This window comes from Melanaphis sacchari, unplaced genomic scaffold (genome assembly GCF_002803265.2).
Source record: "Melanaphis sacchari strain LSU unplaced genomic scaffold, SCAv2.0 Contig0_pilon_pilon, whole genome shotgun sequence".
Classification (NCBI taxonomy): Eukaryota; Metazoa; Arthropoda; class Insecta; order Hemiptera; family Aphididae; genus Melanaphis; species Melanaphis sacchari.
In genome coordinates this window covers 4,385,726-4,406,681 of record NW_020270366.1, presented here as the reverse complement: position 1 = coordinate 4,406,681, position 20,956 = coordinate 4,385,726, and the positions used below count along the sequence as shown (strand labels likewise).

Here is a 20,956-nt window from a genome sequence, read left to right as displayed (position 1 = left end):
TAGATACCTAAAATAACATTTTGTTCTCGTGGCATGCGACATCAATTTATGCACGGAAAAAGCGGAAGAAAATATAAGCGAGTGAAAGATAATATTTAATAAAAATACTCTGTTTCGTGTCTGTACCTAGAGACTGACCTGCAATGGCCATCCACGGGTAGAACGTGGTTGTTCTGTTGCTGGTTGAGCTGCAGGCCTGTGCTGGTGACCGTGTTGTGATGCCGGTGCATGTGTTCCACGAGGCGGACAGCGAGCCGGCCGAGTTGCGTGCCGAGTTCGGGCTGGCGCCGGCGCCGTCCAGGCCGGACACGCTGTTCCCTGATCCGTAGCCGACGCGAGATTCGGGCGTGCACACGTTTGGCCGGAGCAGCGACCCGTTGGCGGCCGCGGACGCCGCGTTGCCGGGCCACACCACGTCCTTGGGCGACGACGCGTAACCGTTCTGGTGGCCGCGGCCGCGGGCGTCTGATTGCCGACGCAAGGCTCGGTCTTCGTAGTTGAGGCCGGCCGCGCACGGCGGCCGCTGACGACTGATCGCTTCCGGCCGCCGAGCCCCGCCGCCGCCGCCGCCACCGCTACCGCCGCCACCGCCACGCCGCCGCTGGAGCCGTAGAGCTTGCACGCGGCGCGGCCACGGACGCTCGTACGGGCTGTCCTGCGGGGCCCTGGACTGCGATAGCCCGTGATGGTGATGATGCGCAAAAAAAAAATGTGATCGCTAATTAGACGTAAAAAAATAAACTACACGCGTGAATCACAATAAATGAGTACATATATTTTATACAATGTGCATACATACATAATATTATATTATTAGCAATACAGTTAATACGATTGCTGATTACCCGCGATTGTAATCTGAGCTGCAGTATTCCCCAAGTCGTATATGCGTAGGCCGATGCAGGTACATTCTGTATTACATTATACATATATCGGTATATACATACTTGATATTTATAAAATATAATATACAATATACATTTATGCACGCGTATTATACATATTATATATAGGTATATATTATCGGTACGCCGTACACGTTTTAAGAGCGCACGCAGGACGGAAAGGATTCGCGAGTAAAACGTCGCCGTCGTGTATATCCGCGAGATGACCCTGCAACAATGCCGTGTGTATATATATATATATATATCGAGTAAAACACGAATATTTTAAATAAATAAAATAAAAAAATTGCCCCATACGTACACCTATGTTTAGTACACACTACACACCCATGTATACATACGATATTATTATTACATTATAATATATGGAATACTTTTCTCATTTATATATATATATATACACGCGTACGCGTTACAACAAAATAATAATACGCATGTATTGTATTTATAATATATATGTTATATGCTGCGTGCACAGTTATTTAAAAGGTCATTGATTTAAGTGTGTGTGTGTGTGTATAAATCGTCGGGTGGCGTAGGCACACGCTTCGCTTTGATGGGGAGAAGGGGGAATTCGTTCACGGTGTAATCAATGTGCGATTTAGCCCCCGTATATACATATATATATATATATATATATATATATATACAGAACGCCGCAATAAATAATATAACATCGTGTAAAACCGTACGCACCATAAGTAGTAGGTATATAATATTATTATAATCGAACAGACTGTAGAGTCGGTTAGGTCAGGAATCGCAAGTCGTTCGAAAAAAAGGTTTCATGATAAATTCGATCTCGGCAACGCGGTGTCTACACGAATCTATAGTTAATCGTTATCCGTATATATTTTAATATTTATTTGCATTATTTTTTTCTTTTATCATAATCGTTTGTTAAAAATTTAACAACTATAAATATTAGCCCACAGTATTTATATATTATATCAATGTACATTGAGCTTAAAAGAGATAGATATGATCATGTATGATATTAAATATTTGTATTTTGTTAGTAAAGTTATGATGTCAAATAAAAAGTAAAAATAAATAAAAATATTATTAAGGTATCACTTAGACTTTTATCGTATATTTATACATAACAATATTAATACTTTTATATAAAGATGTAGGTATATTACGGAAGTTGTCAATTTGGGGTTCCTCGCGTATTACACGGAGCTTTCAATTTCGTTCCGTGAACTCTGTTTGAACTTGCATATCAGCAGGGGTTTGATTTTCTAATAAACTTTTCCGATAGAAGTCTTCAAGTCTTCATCCCGTTAACTGCAGCACGCTATAACAATCAATAAATTGTTTCTTTTATTCGAAATATAAACTCTCAGTTAAATTCATCAGTATTATATTATTATCGATTGATTTTGTAGAAAAACAATTGATTTAACCCATGTACTTATGTTCATGATTGTCGGCTTTACGCCATACTACCTTAAGTTGTTTGATCGTCAGAATGAGTGTTTAAACCGTAAAAGATAATGAAGGTACAATAAAATACATCAATGTATTATATTTTTATCTATGTGTCATAGTATGTTCGATGTTATGTAATGATAACGGAATTGAAATAGTTTTTTTTTTTTTTTTTTAAATAGCTGATTATAATACAATAATATAATAATGATGTCTTCAATGTGTTACATATTATATACATCCATTATATTACATCCATTATATGTATAGGTATACGATTACCCAGTACTGCATAGTAATATTGTAATGCGGTCCTATTTCATCTAAGTACTTTTAATCACCCTAGGCGTATACGATATGACTAATATAAAATATAATTATGCACGCGCGCTCGTAATTGAAATTGACGAACTAATATTTTATATTTGTTATCTAAATTTCCACACTGATAACTTTACCACACGACTGTTTAATTATACTTCAAACAAATGAATAAACTATATGTTTAAAATTATAAAAAATAAAAGTATATAATATACTACAACATTAAGCCTATATAATATAATATATTATTAAAATGAACACGAAGAAACGAATAATTATGGTCACTATTGATAACATTTCAAGCGACCTTGTATCTAACTGAAGCTATATATTCATATCAATATATTTTTTTTTTCAATTTCTTTTTTTTCTTTTTATGTTTTTAATATACCAGAAAACAAACAGTGGTATTAAGTATTGTATGCAAACTTTATTGCTAAATAAAGAAAAATAATTTACTATGTTCGTACGATCATGTATTGTTAAATATATCATCTATTTTCCTTAACATAACATAATATGATGATAGAATTTTCCACTGAAATTTAGAATTGTGTGTGTGTGTGTGTGTGTGTGTGTGTGTTCAAGTCACGTAGGTTATAGAAATTTTTTTAGCTTGCAGTTTTAGAAACACATCCTTAACAATATTAGTGTGTTTCGAGCGAAAGCACATGCGATGTACATCAAACGTTTAACGTGTGTGCCAGAGTATGTAATGTTTCTAACATTATTTATAATACATTATAATAGTGTACTGGAAGTTGTAAATCGTTTTTAATTAAATAAAAATAGCTGCAGAGAATATAAAATCATAATAAACCTATTATAAAATTCTAAAGTTGGATCAAATTTCATTTATATCAAATGTGCATTATATTAGCACAATAAGTATAACAATAATTACATGAAAATAAAATAATATAAAGGAAATTGTGAAGTATAAATGCACTAATACGATTTAAATTTTAAATAGTGCAACAGACTAACCTTGAAATTAAAAAAAAAAAACTGAATAAAATAAAATTTTTAATTAAATAAAGTCATTAGAGAAAACACTATTACCGCAAATGCATTCTGAATAAATCCAACCAGATATACCTTTATACAATTCGAATTCTATAACCCGAATAACAGTAGAAAAGAAATAAAAATATTTTTAAAACAAATACTGAAATTTCAAAGTGGTAATTTCTAAACCATAAATCCAATAATTTGTTTATTCAGTGTAAACGTTTTTTTTTTTTTTTGTTCTACGTGCCGAATTTACTTAAACAAAATTAAAGTCATGATGGTAATTCTTGAATTTTTTATATATATAAAAAAAAAAAAAAACAATGAAAATGTCATCGACACCCCGTGAGTCCTCTATACCGCCGCGCTGGTACATGAGCAGACAACTACGTATTATATTCTTTAACCGCGGCCATAAAGTACGAGTACAGCTACTGCAAAAACAATAATAATAATAATAATAATACGAAACGCATATTGCGTCTTCATAACATAATATCATCACGACTATCGCGCACGTGGACTACCGCGGTCTCGTATACACATACCTACTTTACACGACGAGATTGCAGTGCTAGATATTATTATTTCCTATAAATATTTTTTTAAATATCTATTCCGAGACGTAAACGCATCGCTATCGTAATAAAACAACACGCTGTGTAACGATGCTGACGGAATATATGTATCGCACACAATTTATTACAACTCGCATAACGGTGTAGACGGTACCGCGGTATCTTTAAAGCCTATTTATAATATAATATTATGATGAATAACGACCGCGTTTAAAGGTGTTTAAAATTCGATTCGTCCATCTGCGGTGCTCCCAAATATACCTGTAATTACTCGTAGGTATACATTATATCATGTAGATTTCAGTTCACAAACGTATGTGTACATCACGATCTAGGTATAATATATACGCATATTATTATTATTATTATTATTATTATATATACGATGTATTGATTATGGCGGTTCATAACAAATTACCGTAAAATATTATGCGCGCGTGCGGGTGTGTGTGTATGTGTGAATGTGTATTTCGTAATATTAGTTACAGCGTTAACGCTATCATAATAAAATATATTAAATCGCGGTATTATATTAGCACGGATATGATTATGCGTTTTGATCAGTGATGAATTCGCGCACACGGCGATTACTGTTATTACTTATTACCTATATTATATTATTATTTGTATTGCGGCTACTTTATGTAAATAGTCGACATCGTGTATACCTAATACAGCAACCGGACATGTGTGTGTGTGTGTGTATGTGTGTTATACAAATACGCGTTTAGGGAACGATTATGATTTACTAACAAATTAAAACTTGCGCTTTTCCCCGCGGTCCTGTTTACCTATAATATAATAATAAATCGTTCGGTTAAAAACGTGTAACATCTATATATAGTCGTGTCAACGAACGTTATAATGATAATCATCGTATTTCGTGTACGTGTATAATGTTTAATATACAGAATGATCTTTTTTCGACGCAAGACCTTCAATTATTTCGGAATGTTTTTTCAATACGTTTCCTTGCTTTATTCGTTTAGATTCTTGAACCTCTGGTAGGTGTATGTGTTAAAAAAATATTATCCTCTCCCTGTTCGTACATGTTATAGGCATTATACGTTCAGCGATAAATATGTGGCTTTTCATTCATGTAACATATATTATACATTTATCGTATTCAAAACAAAATACGATTTTCTAAACGTTATTATACATTATATAACTCTGGATAATAGTTTAAATTAATATATCTTTATACACAATAGTTGTATTAGATTAAATTCAAAGCTATATATATAGTGGAATAGTAGTTATAGTATGGAAATATTTTTACAACAATTTCCTAAGTGCTACTTTCAAAAATTTAAGTGAATTATCTGGGATGCTGCCAAACTGTCAAATACCGAAACGATTTAAGCATTTCAATTATAATATGCATAACTCACGTTATCTCTATAGCCTGACTATAGGTTATATCTCTAATCACTTCAAAAATAAACCCAATCTAAATATCAAGACAATTAATATGAAACTGTCTCGAATTTATATCAGAGGCTCCACACAATAATTTAGTTTCAACCTCAAACATTCTCATCAATTATACACTATTATCATCTAAATCACTTACAGATAATTTATAATACAACCATAAAAAAATCAAAATAGATTTGATACTGTAATAACTCTTCGATGGATTAGTATAAAATAGTATACAATACAGAGATCAGGTCAAAAACAGCGTTGCGCATAATAATATGTTATTGATAATACGTACCAATTGTTGCTAATTACTATTTAGGTAACTTTTTTGTTGGATATTAGCATATAAATTAAAATAATAACTTATCATAAGCACCGATAAAAATGTATAAGAACAAAAGTTTAATATAATCAATAAATATTTGAAAATAATTAAATCATTGTCCTGTATATTATGTCATAAAATATTTAACCACTATCACGATTGTATTAACATTTCCACGCAGAACGATGATTAAATAATAAATATAATACACCTACTTTCGCGTAAATGCGATTTTCATTTTTTAACTAAAAAATAATGTTTTAATGATACTTTTAAAGCACAAGTGAGTGTTACGTTATACATATTATAATATGATATACTCGAATATCATCCCCGGAGATTTCGACGACGGCGAAACTGTTACATAATACACAAGCATTGAATGTACCTACTTAACGAGTGTGTATACACGGTCAGAATAAACTAAAATGGTTTTTTTTTTTTTTATTAACTATAATCATAATATTTAACGACGGGTTTACTTTTATTATTTTAACATGCCCATTTATACACCTCTTGAAAAAAGTGTATAATATTCTTCTAGAACATATTTTACAAACATCGTACCACCATACAGACCGTTTTATATTATCTCAATAACAATAATAGAAACTTTTTCATCCCGTTTCGCGAGTTTATAATTTTTTTATATGAACGATCGGCTAATTTGAAATTTATATGGAAATTTACGAATATTATTAAATTCTAATAACGACTTCCAGCTTTAATGCATATTGCGTATAAGCCCATAGTTGACTCGTATAAATTATTTGATTTAAAAAAAACTTTTTTTTTCATCGTCATCAACATCAATTGTCTGTTATCCATATTGTAATATAAAAACGATTTACTTTTAAACCTGCCTATAATTCTTGTACCTAATATATTATAACGTAGCTATACATACTCAGGTGGCTACTAATTATTTTTAAAAACCGAAAATGTAATTATTGCGTATTTGTAGGAATCGTATTCATACACAACTGAGAACGGATGTATAGATTATTAGCGAGTATTTTTTATTAAAATTACATCGTGCGGATGTGAGAACTTTGTCCAATGGCCAATAGATATGTACGCTACAAATTACAGCCGTTCATATGAGTGCTATGTGCAAAGTTTATAATATGGTCGGACGTTGGTAAGTGAAAAGAAACATTGTTCGCGTTTAGGTTCCTACGCAAAATACTTTACGCGATTATTAATAAACGCCATAATTAATTGCGCATATTATAATATTAACACAATATTGCAATAGACGGAATACACGCACAAGCATGCTTACGCCTATTAATTATACATTTATATATATATATATATATATATATATTTAGAAGGAAGTCAAATATTATGAATTTACATATTTGCATATTTTTCGTGGATACATTCAAATACGAGAGTACAAATACATAGAACATAGGTTTATTATAGTATATATATATAATATATATAAATGTATTGTTATTATAAGTTATCAAAAAATTAAGCAGACTATTTATTTTTAAGTTGGCGATGTTAGCTGCACACAAAAGAAATACATTTTTTTTCTCGAATGCCAAAGATTTTAATACCTAATTTTAACTGTAATTCGCGTGTATTCTACTTAGACATTTTTCCGAGTTTACGAGTAATATATAATCCGTGTGTCTAGACTACATATCCATATTACAAATGGCATAATAAATTAATTATTATTTAAAAATTAAAAATCAAAAATGGTAAAAACAATACTCTTATATGAAATATTTTAAGTAACTACGTACACATTGTGTACACGGCTATATAATTATACGTTTTATAACTGCCCGTGCGTAATATACAAGTATATTGTAGTATACCTATATTATTCCTGGGGTCTTATAAATTATAGTTATATGACGCTACGAGATTGAGTCTAGACCGACATACGAAAATATGCAGACACTAACAATATATAATTCAAGTATAATATTTTATAATACAGCGTACACGCGTTAATGACTGCTTGACACGAATATTTATAGGTCCAACGTTTTCGCCGTGATATCTCGATATAAAACCGTGAACGATTAAAAACCTATACATATCGTAAGTACATACAAACTTTAATTATAACTATTACCTTATATCCTTACATACTTATTTCGTCGTCGTGTCCTTCGAAACTCTTAGTTTATCAAACGGAGACGAAATTTTCGTTTCCATAAATTACTAAGATAATATATAATATCCTTCTAATTTCTTTAATCTGTTTGGAAAATTAACATTTAGTTTTCTCGTTGATTAACGCTGTTATTATCGAGTAATAATGACCATTACAAAATTCAATTAAATTTACTTATTCATTCATGCCGTGATTCTAGCACGGCACAACGATTATTTGTCGAGTGGTTTTTTTTTGGTGATTTTTTTTTTTTTGATTCTGTGTGAATATAGTCATATATCTGCACGGATAAAACCGTCTTTTACTTGCCAAACGATGTGTGGAAAGACGAGTGGAACCGAAAGTGATTTCGCGAGTTCTCCCGACAGGTCTGCGATCATCAGGTGTATAAAGTACGACGACGCGTAATGATATTGTATAACCGAAGACGGTAACAACGATATAAAGTAATGATATGATAATGTTATGACGATCATCCATTGTGGGCGCGATCAGCTGTGCCACGTGTGCACGTATGCCAAGGTCAACGGCTGACCCAATTGCAGGGCCATTACCCAGAGGGTCGTAACGCGTTTTAACCACCCCCTTACCACAGGCGTTTTATATGTGTGTGTGCATTATGCGTGATACGTATTAAACGAAATACTATATCGGCAATGGCCGACGACCGGGTAGGGAGAGAGAATAAAAATGAAAAACTCGAAAGGATCACAGGTTTTGTCCGACAGATGACGCGGTCGCGTGGCACCGTTGTTGTCGCGGCGAGATCAGGTAGAACACGGATATTCATTATTAACGGATGCTGCAGCGGTCGCATCTCATCTCTACGTGTAATAATATAGGTGTACTCGGCGCAATAACGATAATATCGCGCGATCACTGTATAAACGCCACCGACAATAAATTAGAAACGAATCAGATTTTCAGGAGAAAAAAAAATATAAAAACCAGTTCGGGCAATAAAATAGTAGGTATTATAACATTATTTTACTATATAGATAGGAGAGACGAGCGCGCGCGCATAAAAACGGAATCCGACGACGCGCGGACTTTTATTAGCTGTTAACGGAGCCCCCGTGACGGTGGGCGACGATAATCGTTCGACAAGCGCCTACTTTATACATATTTATTTTTGTTTTTAAGTTTATGCCATCATTATTCGACATTTTTATTATTTTTATTATACGAGTGGGTTCTCCGCGTCACGGAACGACGATCGCCGCGCATTTATATACATATATGATACCTATTCCTAATGTACCTATTATACGAATATAATACACGTACGCCGCGTAATTCGGTAGTCATATGAATTGTTAATGTTGTAATAGTGTAAGTAGAAGTAATATAGTGTAGTAATTAAACGGTGATAATATTATTGTAGTATATTTGTATAAAATATATCATACTCATCTATATATGCGTACATAAAAATATATTATGTAAATTTGCACATTTCAGACCCGCGCGCGCGTGTTTTGAATATAATTCACGCTACCTGCATATTATATACTCGAGATATCATTATAACATTGTAGTATAGACGAGCGACCATCGCGATACAGGTGCAGTAGTAGCTATGTGTAACGTATAGGTATGTACACCACGAAGTAACCGGTAAAATAATATTATGACGGTTGCGAGATTGATTTATAACGATCTGGTATTTTATTATACATCAAAAATATTGTATTATTATTATAATTATTATACAATATCGAAGACAGACCCCAGTTAAAAACTCACAACCTTCCTCAACGATCAAAACCTTGGATGAATTTTATTTTACACAACGCACTCGGCTAACTCGCCGACAATGAATACAAGACACGGTATATCGACTAATATTGTAGGTACGTGCTTTTATCTAAAAATGCGTTTAAATACTTTCAAAGGTTGTCGCTGACTTGATACATACTCGTGATATGATATAGGTACGCGTGCGGTATCGGTATTAGGTACGCACTACACTGAATAAAAAAATAATTTACTTAACGATATAACCTTTAGGTGATTAATGATTATCTGCAAATCTAGAGGTTCGATAAGTATAATATTTTTAAATTATACATCTCGTGTCAGACAAAATGTATTTCTATATAATCATGAAATACTAGTTGATCTACAAAAACCTAATATGTACCTATATATATTCATTCAATCTTCTGTGGTGGTTAACTAATAACCATTATTATAACGTATTATTTTAACGTAGTGTCAAAATTAGAACTTTTTGTATTTTTTTATTTCGTTAAATTTCTGAATAATGACCTTTTAATTAAAAATTTAAGGTTACATTAACGCAGTTTTATTTCTTATTTTTTTTGTTTTTTTTTAGTATAGATCTGCACGTCGGTCATTCAATAGATCACTGCACGTCGTCGTTATAGAAAATAATAAATAGATCGTATGTTTAAACAACATCGCTAAAGGGCTTAATGGCTTAGCATAACATGCATTTGCATAAAATATCTTTCTAAAATTTACACACACACACACACACATATATATATATATAAATATATATATACACTGCACATATTAACAGAAGGTCGCCATTTATTATTTTTAATCGATTTTTGTTTTTAACTGAATTATAAACATTATGGAGGTGAATTATATACGTATGTTTAAATATATGTTATGGTCATAGCTACGTTTGAATTTAGTTTTAATAATTCCATTGTTTTATGCAAATATGACAAAAACGTATAACAATTCATTAAAATAAAAAATTAAAATAATGAAATTAACTAAGTAGCTAGATATCAAAAACTATATAACTATATGAATGACCTGAAACATAATTAAGGAAATAATTAAATTAAATTTGATGAATTATACTCGTATATTATAATATAAATTATTAATTTACCTTTGCGGCTCTGCTGTTAGATAAACGACGAGTGCGATAATTTATAATACTTATGCATTGTTATTCACATATTTATTTGGTGTTCTGCAGGATTCCCAAACGTTTGCTCGACTAATCTAAAACCATGTAATATAGGTATTAAAACATTTGAAATAATTATATATAACTCGAATTCTGTACGTGCAAAGGCGTATATTGTAATTTAAATAACTTTGGACAGGTATCAACGCACTCTGTCAAAACGTGTATAATCTTTTTTTTAATAAGCTGCATAACATTATATTGTAAGCCGTTTGTCATTATTGTTATATCATATTCAAATAATAGTAGGTTGAATATCTATTCATAAAACAAAATGTTTTTCGGACGTATAATTTACGGTTCGTAATATACCTACGGTAAAAACATATAGGTACACGACGATGGCCGCGGGACCATGTAAAATAGATATTTTCGATTTACAATATATTACATTATGATATATGATATGTTTTATAGGCAAACGTCCCGTCGCGCGTCTATATGTATAATATAATATGAAATAACAAAGCGGTCTCTCCTCGGTTTGCGGCCATAGGCATCTAATATACATGCGCACACGCTCGCTCAACCTCTCTCACTGTCTCTATCAAACACAATGTACACAAACGCAAATACTCGCGATTTCATTAAAAATTTTAATTCTATCCTGCCGAGTAGATACTCGTACCAAAACTGTACACGTTATGGACGCAATCGATGTCGTCGTCTAATGGCTCGTTTTACAGGGTCACTCGTGGATACTTTTAAGTAACTTCGTTATATCTATTGGAAAAACGTAATTAACAATGCTGATTCGGCCTTAAACCGTACAGATAAAATATGACGTAACGTACTTACATAATATTCACTCGCACGAGGCGCACCTAAAAATGTCTCGTTTCAAACTCCCAACAGGTCGTATTATACACGAATCCCACAAATGCGAGCGCCCGTTCGTTCACATATACAATTGTAGGATTTATTGATCACCCTTTCCTGAAATATAAACCACAAGAACACACGCGTACACACACTCACACGTTTATAAATACCCTACATATGCGCTTTCGCAAGTTTTCCAATGCGTATCGCCGCAATCCTCTTTTGGAGTCCGGCCATAAATCCGTTTCCATAACCACGATGGCGGCGGCGGTATACGCTCACTAATAGGGTAAAAAAGGAAATAAAATTCCCACAACGTCCGTCAAGTATGAACCGTATGATAGGGTTTTGAGAACAAAACGCGGAGAAGTAATAAATAAGTACTTTGTTTTTATGATTGTTGCCGTATTATTTATATTAATATTTATTTACGTATTGTGGTGATAGCGGTCATAGCGGTGCAAACCAGTCAAACGGCGGGAATGTTACTCGGAGCGGAAAAAAAATGGAAAATAATATTTACATGTAAAAAAAAAAAAAGAAAAAACTATACTCATATAATAATAAATAAATAACTAACAACGACTTATGCAGTAATTAAACTCGCGACTCGACTATAACGATTTATTACACGTTTTCTTTCTTTTTTTTTTCATTTTTATGTTATTGCTTTCGGTTAATTGCTTATTATTATTATTATTATTATTATTATTATTATATTCACCGATATTATTAAACGGCGTTTTAAACGTTCGCAAATGGCGTGCAAATAATGAAACGTTGTAATAATAAACCATCGCGCGTTTTGTATAGAGTGTAACTAATATGTTTATTATATATATATACATATATATTATGTGTTATTTGAACTTCTATGTCACTGGCAGTTGCCGCCGACGAAGTATATTTATATATACCATTAATATACTTTCAATATATGCATCCAAGAAAAGTGCATGAGAAATGCACACGACTCATTGCGTGCACCCAACCATAATATATATTTTATATTTTTTTTACCATTTTCGTTAAGCATTCTGTTTTTTATCGTTTTAATCACGTTCATTTGATTGTTCAATATCTTATTGTGAAGACTATTACAAGCTCGATGTATACATCATTGGTCAAGGGTCAATATATTATTATGTTGGTCATCAAATATATATTATTTTATATTATACATCATGCAATTTAACACAATATAACATTACGAGAACGACGTACGTGAAATGAAGGTTTCACGTTTCGTTTCAAGTTTGATGAGTCGACTATAAAAAAAAAAACAAAAACTGTATCTAATAAAAAAAGCACCGTTTAAAATACGTTGTGTGTATGTGTGAAACAGAGGAACGTGCTAAACATGGTTAGTAATGCAGTATAATATTATAATATACACCTATATGATATAGATATACATTTACGTCGTTAAAACATCGTATTATACGTGCGCGCGCCATTAAAATCGATAAATACACGATGAGTGTAATATATACACGGTAATTAATTCGTTTAAATATGTGTTTTGTGCGCGCAGATTTTGATGTGGCGCTATTAACTGTTTATCGAATCAACGCAAAATTAATATTACTATACTATATTACTACTACTACTACTACTACTACTACTTCTACCAGTCTACTGCTACTACACCATAGTTTAATAACGATGATTGATAATTAATAACAACATGCATTATAATAAATTGATAGATAAAAAAAAATTTCTCGGTATCTATTTCATACATAAATATTATTATAACGATCTCAACCATTTGTCAAAAAAATATATCCAACACCCTGAGTGTAAATGAACATAAATCGTCATAATTTTTTTTTAATTTTTCGTGTCAGGTTTTTTTTTTTTTTTATTTAAAAGTTTGCATCAAAAAAATATCTACTAGCAATAAAGTATACTGGTATAATAAATGTCATATTATGTCCATTATTTTTTTATTAATCACAAACCCGCTTACTTAGTGACTAGTACAAAACTCCATAATGAAATGTATGGCTTCTGAAACCCAATTTATAGGTACAAGTACAATATAATATCGCTATGGAATGATTACTGCCATATAGTAGAATATACACTGGAAACATGTAACAATCCATCAATATCACTAATAATTAAATCGAAGGTGCACATAGTATAAAATATGTTCTGAAACAAAAACATTATTATGAACGTGATTAGAGTTGTATAATATATATATATATATATATATATATATATAGTCTAGTCGAATGTTTTAACATAATTACTTGGAGTACTATAATATACGATTGAGAAAATCCGTGTTTTTCGTATAATAAATTATAACTGAGATAAGGAACATGGAAATCAACTAAATAAGATTACTATTAAGCGCTCATGATGTATTACAATACACGGCCGTATGCAATGTAAAATACTTAATATAGTTTGGTATATACGGCGTGTACCTATACGGCTATACATAATATATATCAAAACAGATTATATAATACCTACATGTTACTGAAAACCATGATACCTGTATACAATTATGGAAAATTAAACGTTCGGGCTAGGAGATGAGTTATTTTTAAAACAATATTTTCGAATGTTGAATAAAAATCCAAACATACTTAAAAACACTTGAAGTTAGGCAAAAAATATTTTATTGACGTGTATTCAAAAATTGCTTTTAAAAGACGACGTTTTCAAATAATTATTAAATTACTTGACGAAAAAAAATTCTATTGCATTAAATGACCTTAGATTAATCGACTCATACGGAGCGTTGATATAACAAAAAAATAGGTTATTTTGTGTTATTGAATTCAATGGCAAGTTTTCGATATGTCATATTTATCGAACTTTTAGTAATCATACACACACACATATATACACATATATATATATATGGTATAAATACCCATAATGTTTGAAATAATTAATAAATTCGGTTTTTATACTAGCCACCGCGTGCTTTATAATATTATATCACGGTATATTAGTATTTACCGCGTACCTAATTATTATTTCAACGATAATCGATCAGCGATACATATGTAGAATGTAGATATATGTAGAATATCAGTTTAAAAATGACTATCACATATTGCATAAGCCTATATCGTCACAAAATGTATGCGTGTCGTTTATTATAATCTACCTATTTGGATAACATTACCTGGTTTCGACCAGTTTTCGTCGCTTTCGATATTTACTAGAAACAATAAAAGAAAAAAAACTAACTCGAAGGCGCCGACAACGCTGCCGGTAAAATCGTTCAATTATTTTCCAATAAACATGATGAAAAAATGTACAGCATAATAACCTAATAATCGCCGAGCGTTAGAATTTATAATACATATTATACACGATATATACGTGCTCAAGCTAACATAATACACCGCAAGCGTATTATCGATTTAAAATGAGAAATTTATACGGTTTACACGCCGCAAAAGGGTTTACGATGTATGCAAACGGACTCGACGCGCAATAGATTTCCGGCCGAATTCATGAACGCGTGCGGCTCAGTTATCGTTAAAATATGTGTACAAATAGCGTATATTAATTATAATTATATATATGTAATATAATTATTAAGGCCGGGCGTAGGACAGCAGCAATGGATTATGTGTGATTATATTTAAATTTGTCGCTTTTCCGGCGTTTCAGGCCGAATTGAATAACGAATTGCAATAATAATAACAACATAATATATTATATTACTGAACATGTGTGCAGCTGCAGTAAGCGTCCGAATGTTTTTCGAACAGCTCTAAAAGCCGAAAACCCTAGTATAATACAGAGTGATTATTTAATTACGAACCAGACGATATATCGGCAAGACCAAGACATGTTAACATTTTTCTAACTTTTAAGAATGAATACTGAAGTCTTAAACTTTTTTTTGTGACAATCAGCAGTATTAGTTCTTCTAATGAAGGAAAAAAAACACGATTAATACGAGAATTTTTCATGTTTCTTAAAATATCACTAGCTAGTACATACTGTATATTATATCATTATTTTGTATAATATGTGCAATAAAATTTTCGTAATCCAGTCATGTATCATATAGTACACCCGCTTCCACGGTCAAACGACGGGCCAGCCCGAGTATCGCGTCGTATTTATATGCATTTATATAGGTAGATGGACGTGACGTGCCGAGGCCGAGGACCTTTTTCCGACCATGTGTGCGGGCGACGTATGTATATGTGTGCATGTGCTTGCGTGAGTTCCGACCGAAAGACCGGAAGGAAGGAAGGAAGGAAGTGACCCCAATTATACGCGCGATGTGCGTATTTGTGTGTGATGTGTGTGCCACAAACATGTATATATTACAGTGTGTCGTTGATATTATACTATGAAATAAGTATTAAACTGTAAAATATACGCAGTCGCAAATACGTTGTGAAATGTCGCAGATACTTTCCGAAAATATGCAGGATGCTGCGTGTATGGTCTTATAATATTATATGGCGTCGTAAACCAGTCGAGAGTTGGGTTTATAGGTGTCAAGGATGAAAATTATCATCAACCGCGGGTCATCGTATCGGCAGCGCGCGGCCGAAAAGTTTCCGAGCGTTATTATAATTGTATATACCCTTGTTGTTTTAACGCGAACCTCGTTCGGGTCGAGGACCGCGCGCGCGTCGGAAGAAAAACGGGATTCACTCGATCGCATATACAACGAATGTATTAGATGATAATATATCATTATAATCGACAAATTATATCCGGCTGACCAGTATATGGTGTAAGTCTCCGGTGCACGGCGACCATTTGGTGTTGAGCAAACAGTCTTATCGTTCACGCGCGGTGGACTTTCGAGGGAAATGATATTACATGCGCATAAATATAACATATTATAATAATATACGAGTACATAATATTATATAGGTATACATATATTATTCTAACGTAAGAAAGTGGACAACGGTCACGCGGACGACGATAACCACTGGTGCCGTTGCCACCTCCTCTTCTTATGCCCTAAATCTCTCGCTTGCAATAACATACGACTTGTGTACTTAAATTAATAATAATATAAAACGTATTAGATTATTATGCAGTGTGACCTGTTATCCTGAAATTCGTGTTCCTGTTGTTCATCGCCACGGAGGTCGAATGACGTTGGACTATGTGGTTGAATAAATAGTACGCGCCGTATAAATATTACCATTCTCTAAATTAAATAATAATAATAATAGTATCGGTTAAAGTTTTTTTATTTTTTTTTTTTATCGCAGCGTAACTAGGTAGATACTATTGCCTCACTATTTATCTTATATTTTATACCTAGCTAATAAATTAATTAAATATATATATGTGTACAATATAATGTATAAAATTAATCTAAAATATATATTTTTAGAGATTTTTACGATGAAATTATACATCGTTTAAATGTGTTTTTTGAAAATTATAAACTATTTTATATAATACTTTATTCAACGGTGAGTTAGCAATAAAGACATACCTAGTCGTCACATTTAAAATGTTGTTTAAAAATAAATTTAATATATAACCTCTTTTCGGATCTCATTATTATCATCATTAATTAATACTATTACTATACTTTAATAACAATTATATTAATTATGATCTGATCTGCCTTGGCACATTAGACACATGTACATATACAACATTACATATAGCACAGACATAATGTTATACAATTTATATAAGTATAATATACTGTATAATTATTGTTTAGAATAAAAACGCAAATAATATATGATTGGCTTGTCGTTAATAAAGATGGCTTCTAAATCCGTCGAACACGCGACACATAAATGTAACTTTATAATAATGCGATGTAAATTAATTGTAATAACACTGTAGTTATATTATATTTATGTAATCTACTTTATATTATTTATTTAATAATAATAGATCATCTTCTGGGTTTAATGAGCAAAAATGTGCAGGCGCTATGGATGTAATATTTTTTGTGTTCATTATCTCGTTTAACTTCTTTTTATTTTGTTGATATTACAAATTTACAACATGCAATTCACGCATATCGCATAACTTTTATAAATTTATTCGCACAACGTTATTAATTAGCGATTGTCAATGAACTAGATAATTATTGTAATTTTCTCGTTCGCCTTGATTGAATCTGGTACGGAATTGCTCTTGTTTATCGCATACAATAACTTGTTAAAATCATGCGATTGGAAATGTGTGCGTACGAGTAATTAAAACCGGTGGTTTGTTGGTGTGACGACAGTCGAGCTTTGTTAACCAATCGCGTAGTTAAATATTGTTCGATTTTTTTTTAACAAATGGACTTAAAAATTAACCGATAAGAGTATAGCGATACGCGAAAAAATTCTTATTAAAAGCGATAAAATCAAGAAATAAAAAATAGTCTACGGTAAAATTTCAATGATTATTATTGTTTACGTCGATATACGTAATACAAATTGTGCGTGAAATAAATTGTAAACAACGCAGGCGTTGAAGAATTAAAAAAAAAAAAAAACGATTATTATTATTATTATAGAATGAAATTCATATAATATTATTATATTGTCGGAGTTGGTTTTATACACGAGTAATATTATGTATATTTTACGAAAATTTATATTACACGCGAATGACCTATGTGTGCGCGGGTGGCAGTGACGGCGTGGCTTTCCGGCGGGGCTCGGCACCGCGGCACGGTGAGAGGGACGGTTTCACCCCTTAAGGGGCAAAATGGCAGGGCCTGGCGGTGAACGGCTGCGGACGGATATTTAGCATGCCCAGGAGACCCGTTTAAATCAATATAAGAAACCCTCTTATAACGTGTATACAAACATGTACATGTATATATATATATATATATATATATATGTATGTATGTATAAATCTCGCCGAGCAAAATATAATATATTATGTGTATAATAGTGTATAACGTACGCGCTATTTCGCGAGCCTGGTGAGGTTAAACCGCGTCGTGTTTGTTTTTCGTTAATGAGGCAGTAATAATAAAAATAATGATAATAACAACAGTATCGTGATGGCGATAATTTTTATTTTTTGTTTACGTCCACTAAGATATCACATCAACCGCGTTATGGAATATCGTACATGCATGTAACTAAATGTAGCTGGAGAATGGTCCAAGTTAAACTTAATGAAACAAATTGCACTTACCGGAGGCAGACAGTGGCGTTGAACGACGATGATGATTCCAGTGCGGATGCGTTCGACGAAATGCGACGCATTTCGACTCGGAGTCTAGGTAGCATAATATACACACACACAAACACATATGTGAGTACGTGTACTGTCATCGGCATTATTGAACGTGTATAATAATAATACACGCACGCACGTTGGGCAATAAATAACGTAAAGTGAAAGTTTTCAAAGGTGAAACTCGTTTTCGGCATCCCCTTTGTTTGTCTTTTGGACACCCTCAGGTATATAATAATATAATGCTATGTCGTATCCTCACAATAGACACCCGGGGACACCGCCATCATTGCCACTGCACGCGGTGCCTGCTGCAGTGTGTATATATGCTTACATTGCAAACTCGGGTTGCACACACATATATGCACATTTATGTGTAGGTATTATAGGTAGGTCTGGTACACGTACCCCTAGCCACGGGATCCGTTGACAATGCCTGAATTTCGATTCTGTACGCTCCACGACCGCCACCACGACCGCCGCTCGGGAGACTCGACCGTCTAACCAAACAGTAGTGCACGTTAGACCTTGAGTAGCGTGAAATCGGTTTTACAAAAAAAAAAAAATTATTTTTAAAACCCGGTAGCAAATATTTCGACACATTTTTGTTCTTGTATTTTTCTTTTTTTGTACTTTGTATTTTTTTAATGCGCTCCCGCCGCCGCAGGACGTCTTATTATATGCTCTGTGGTCATTTGCAATCAAAATAACGTTTAAGAATTTTTTGTGCATTCGCGGACGATAAACAATTTATATTCTACAACCTTTTCTAAGGCACACCCCGAAAACCAATCCTCTATTGACTATATCGTAAACGGTTCCGGTGCGTGATGTGTAATATAATGTTAATTATATAAACTTAAATACGGGGTTTAACTATCATGCTCCAGGATGTGCGTTTATATATACTCTTTTATTCGTTACGAGTGTTTTAAACACAAAAAAATCGTTCTTCCAATGCTCATGGAATTATGCTATTTATTAGTTTATTACAAACAAGTTCAACAATATGTACAATATACAATATACAATATACATACATATATATATTATTACATATATATTTATATATTTATACAAAGCGTACGCACGCATATATAGACGGTAATTATTTCCTAAAGGCATTTTCAAAAAATTTTCAGATAAAAAAAAAATGTACTAGTTCTTCTATAAATATTATTACATAAAAGTTATTAATTTATTACACATATTTTACGTTTAATGAGACGGTAGTATTATATCAGCAACATCGACCGCCTGTATTGCTTAAACACGAAAAAATTCGTCAGGTGGCGATAATAATTAACAAGTACTAAAATAATACCAGTTTATACTAATGCGCATTCGCCCCGCGCAGTCTAAAGTATATTTCATATAGGTATACAATATATAGAATGTGATGATCGGTAGATCTCAGTGGCAAGATAAACGTTTACTGAAAAATCGTGTTTTATAATATTACATTGTACATTATTATTTAGTAAGTACTTCTGCACACGCTGAATCTATGTTTCTAGCTGCGATTTATGAGATTTTTCTAAACCGATGATTTTAGCCGTAGTTATTATATTTAATTATTTTTTTTCATCCCGCGACCGTACCAAAATTTCAAAATATTTTAATGTATAATTTAATTTATAGCGAGAATCGAATGGTAAATGGTTTTTGTTTTACAAACTCGTTTTTGTTCTAGCCAACAGTGGTGGGGGTGGAAGAATTACTTTGGGCAATACATCACCGGTAACATCTCAATTAGAAAGAAAGAGAATCGTCCGTTTTTTTCCCTCGCCGCCACAGTAACCAGCAACTCTATACCGTGGTTATATGTGTATGTATGAGTGTGTGAGTGTACATGGCGCGCGC

At 32.5% G+C, this 20,956-nt stretch overlaps 1 protein-coding gene and 1 long non-coding RNA gene across 3 annotated transcripts; both read right to left on the bottom strand.

Moving 5' to 3' along the window:
- Positions 1-216: 216 nt before the first annotated feature.
- On the bottom strand, positions 217-697 carry LOC112598667 (homeotic protein ultrabithorax-like; the record flags this gene model as incomplete). The annotated part of the gene is given in 5 exon segments (XM_025345199.1): positions 217-512; positions 514-553; positions 556-594; positions 597-634; positions 636-697. Coding segments are annotated over 5 exon segments (475 nt in total), but the record flags the coding sequence as incomplete, so codon positions are not given.
- Positions 698-722: 25 nt separating this feature from the next.
- Positions 723-19,091, bottom strand: LOC112603516. 2 transcript variants are annotated; one of them, XR_003115169.1, is made up of 5 exons: positions 19,052-19,091; positions 13,899-14,086; positions 11,024-11,139; positions 2,024-2,205; positions 723-1,113 (listed from the first exon to the last, which is right to left on the bottom strand). It is a non-coding gene; the product is annotated as an uncharacterized LOC112603516 (long non-coding RNA). The 2 variants fall into 2 exon arrangements; XR_003115170.1 differs by having other exon boundaries at positions 2,051-2,205.
- Between the last annotated feature and the right edge of the window lie 1,865 nt (positions 19,092-20,956).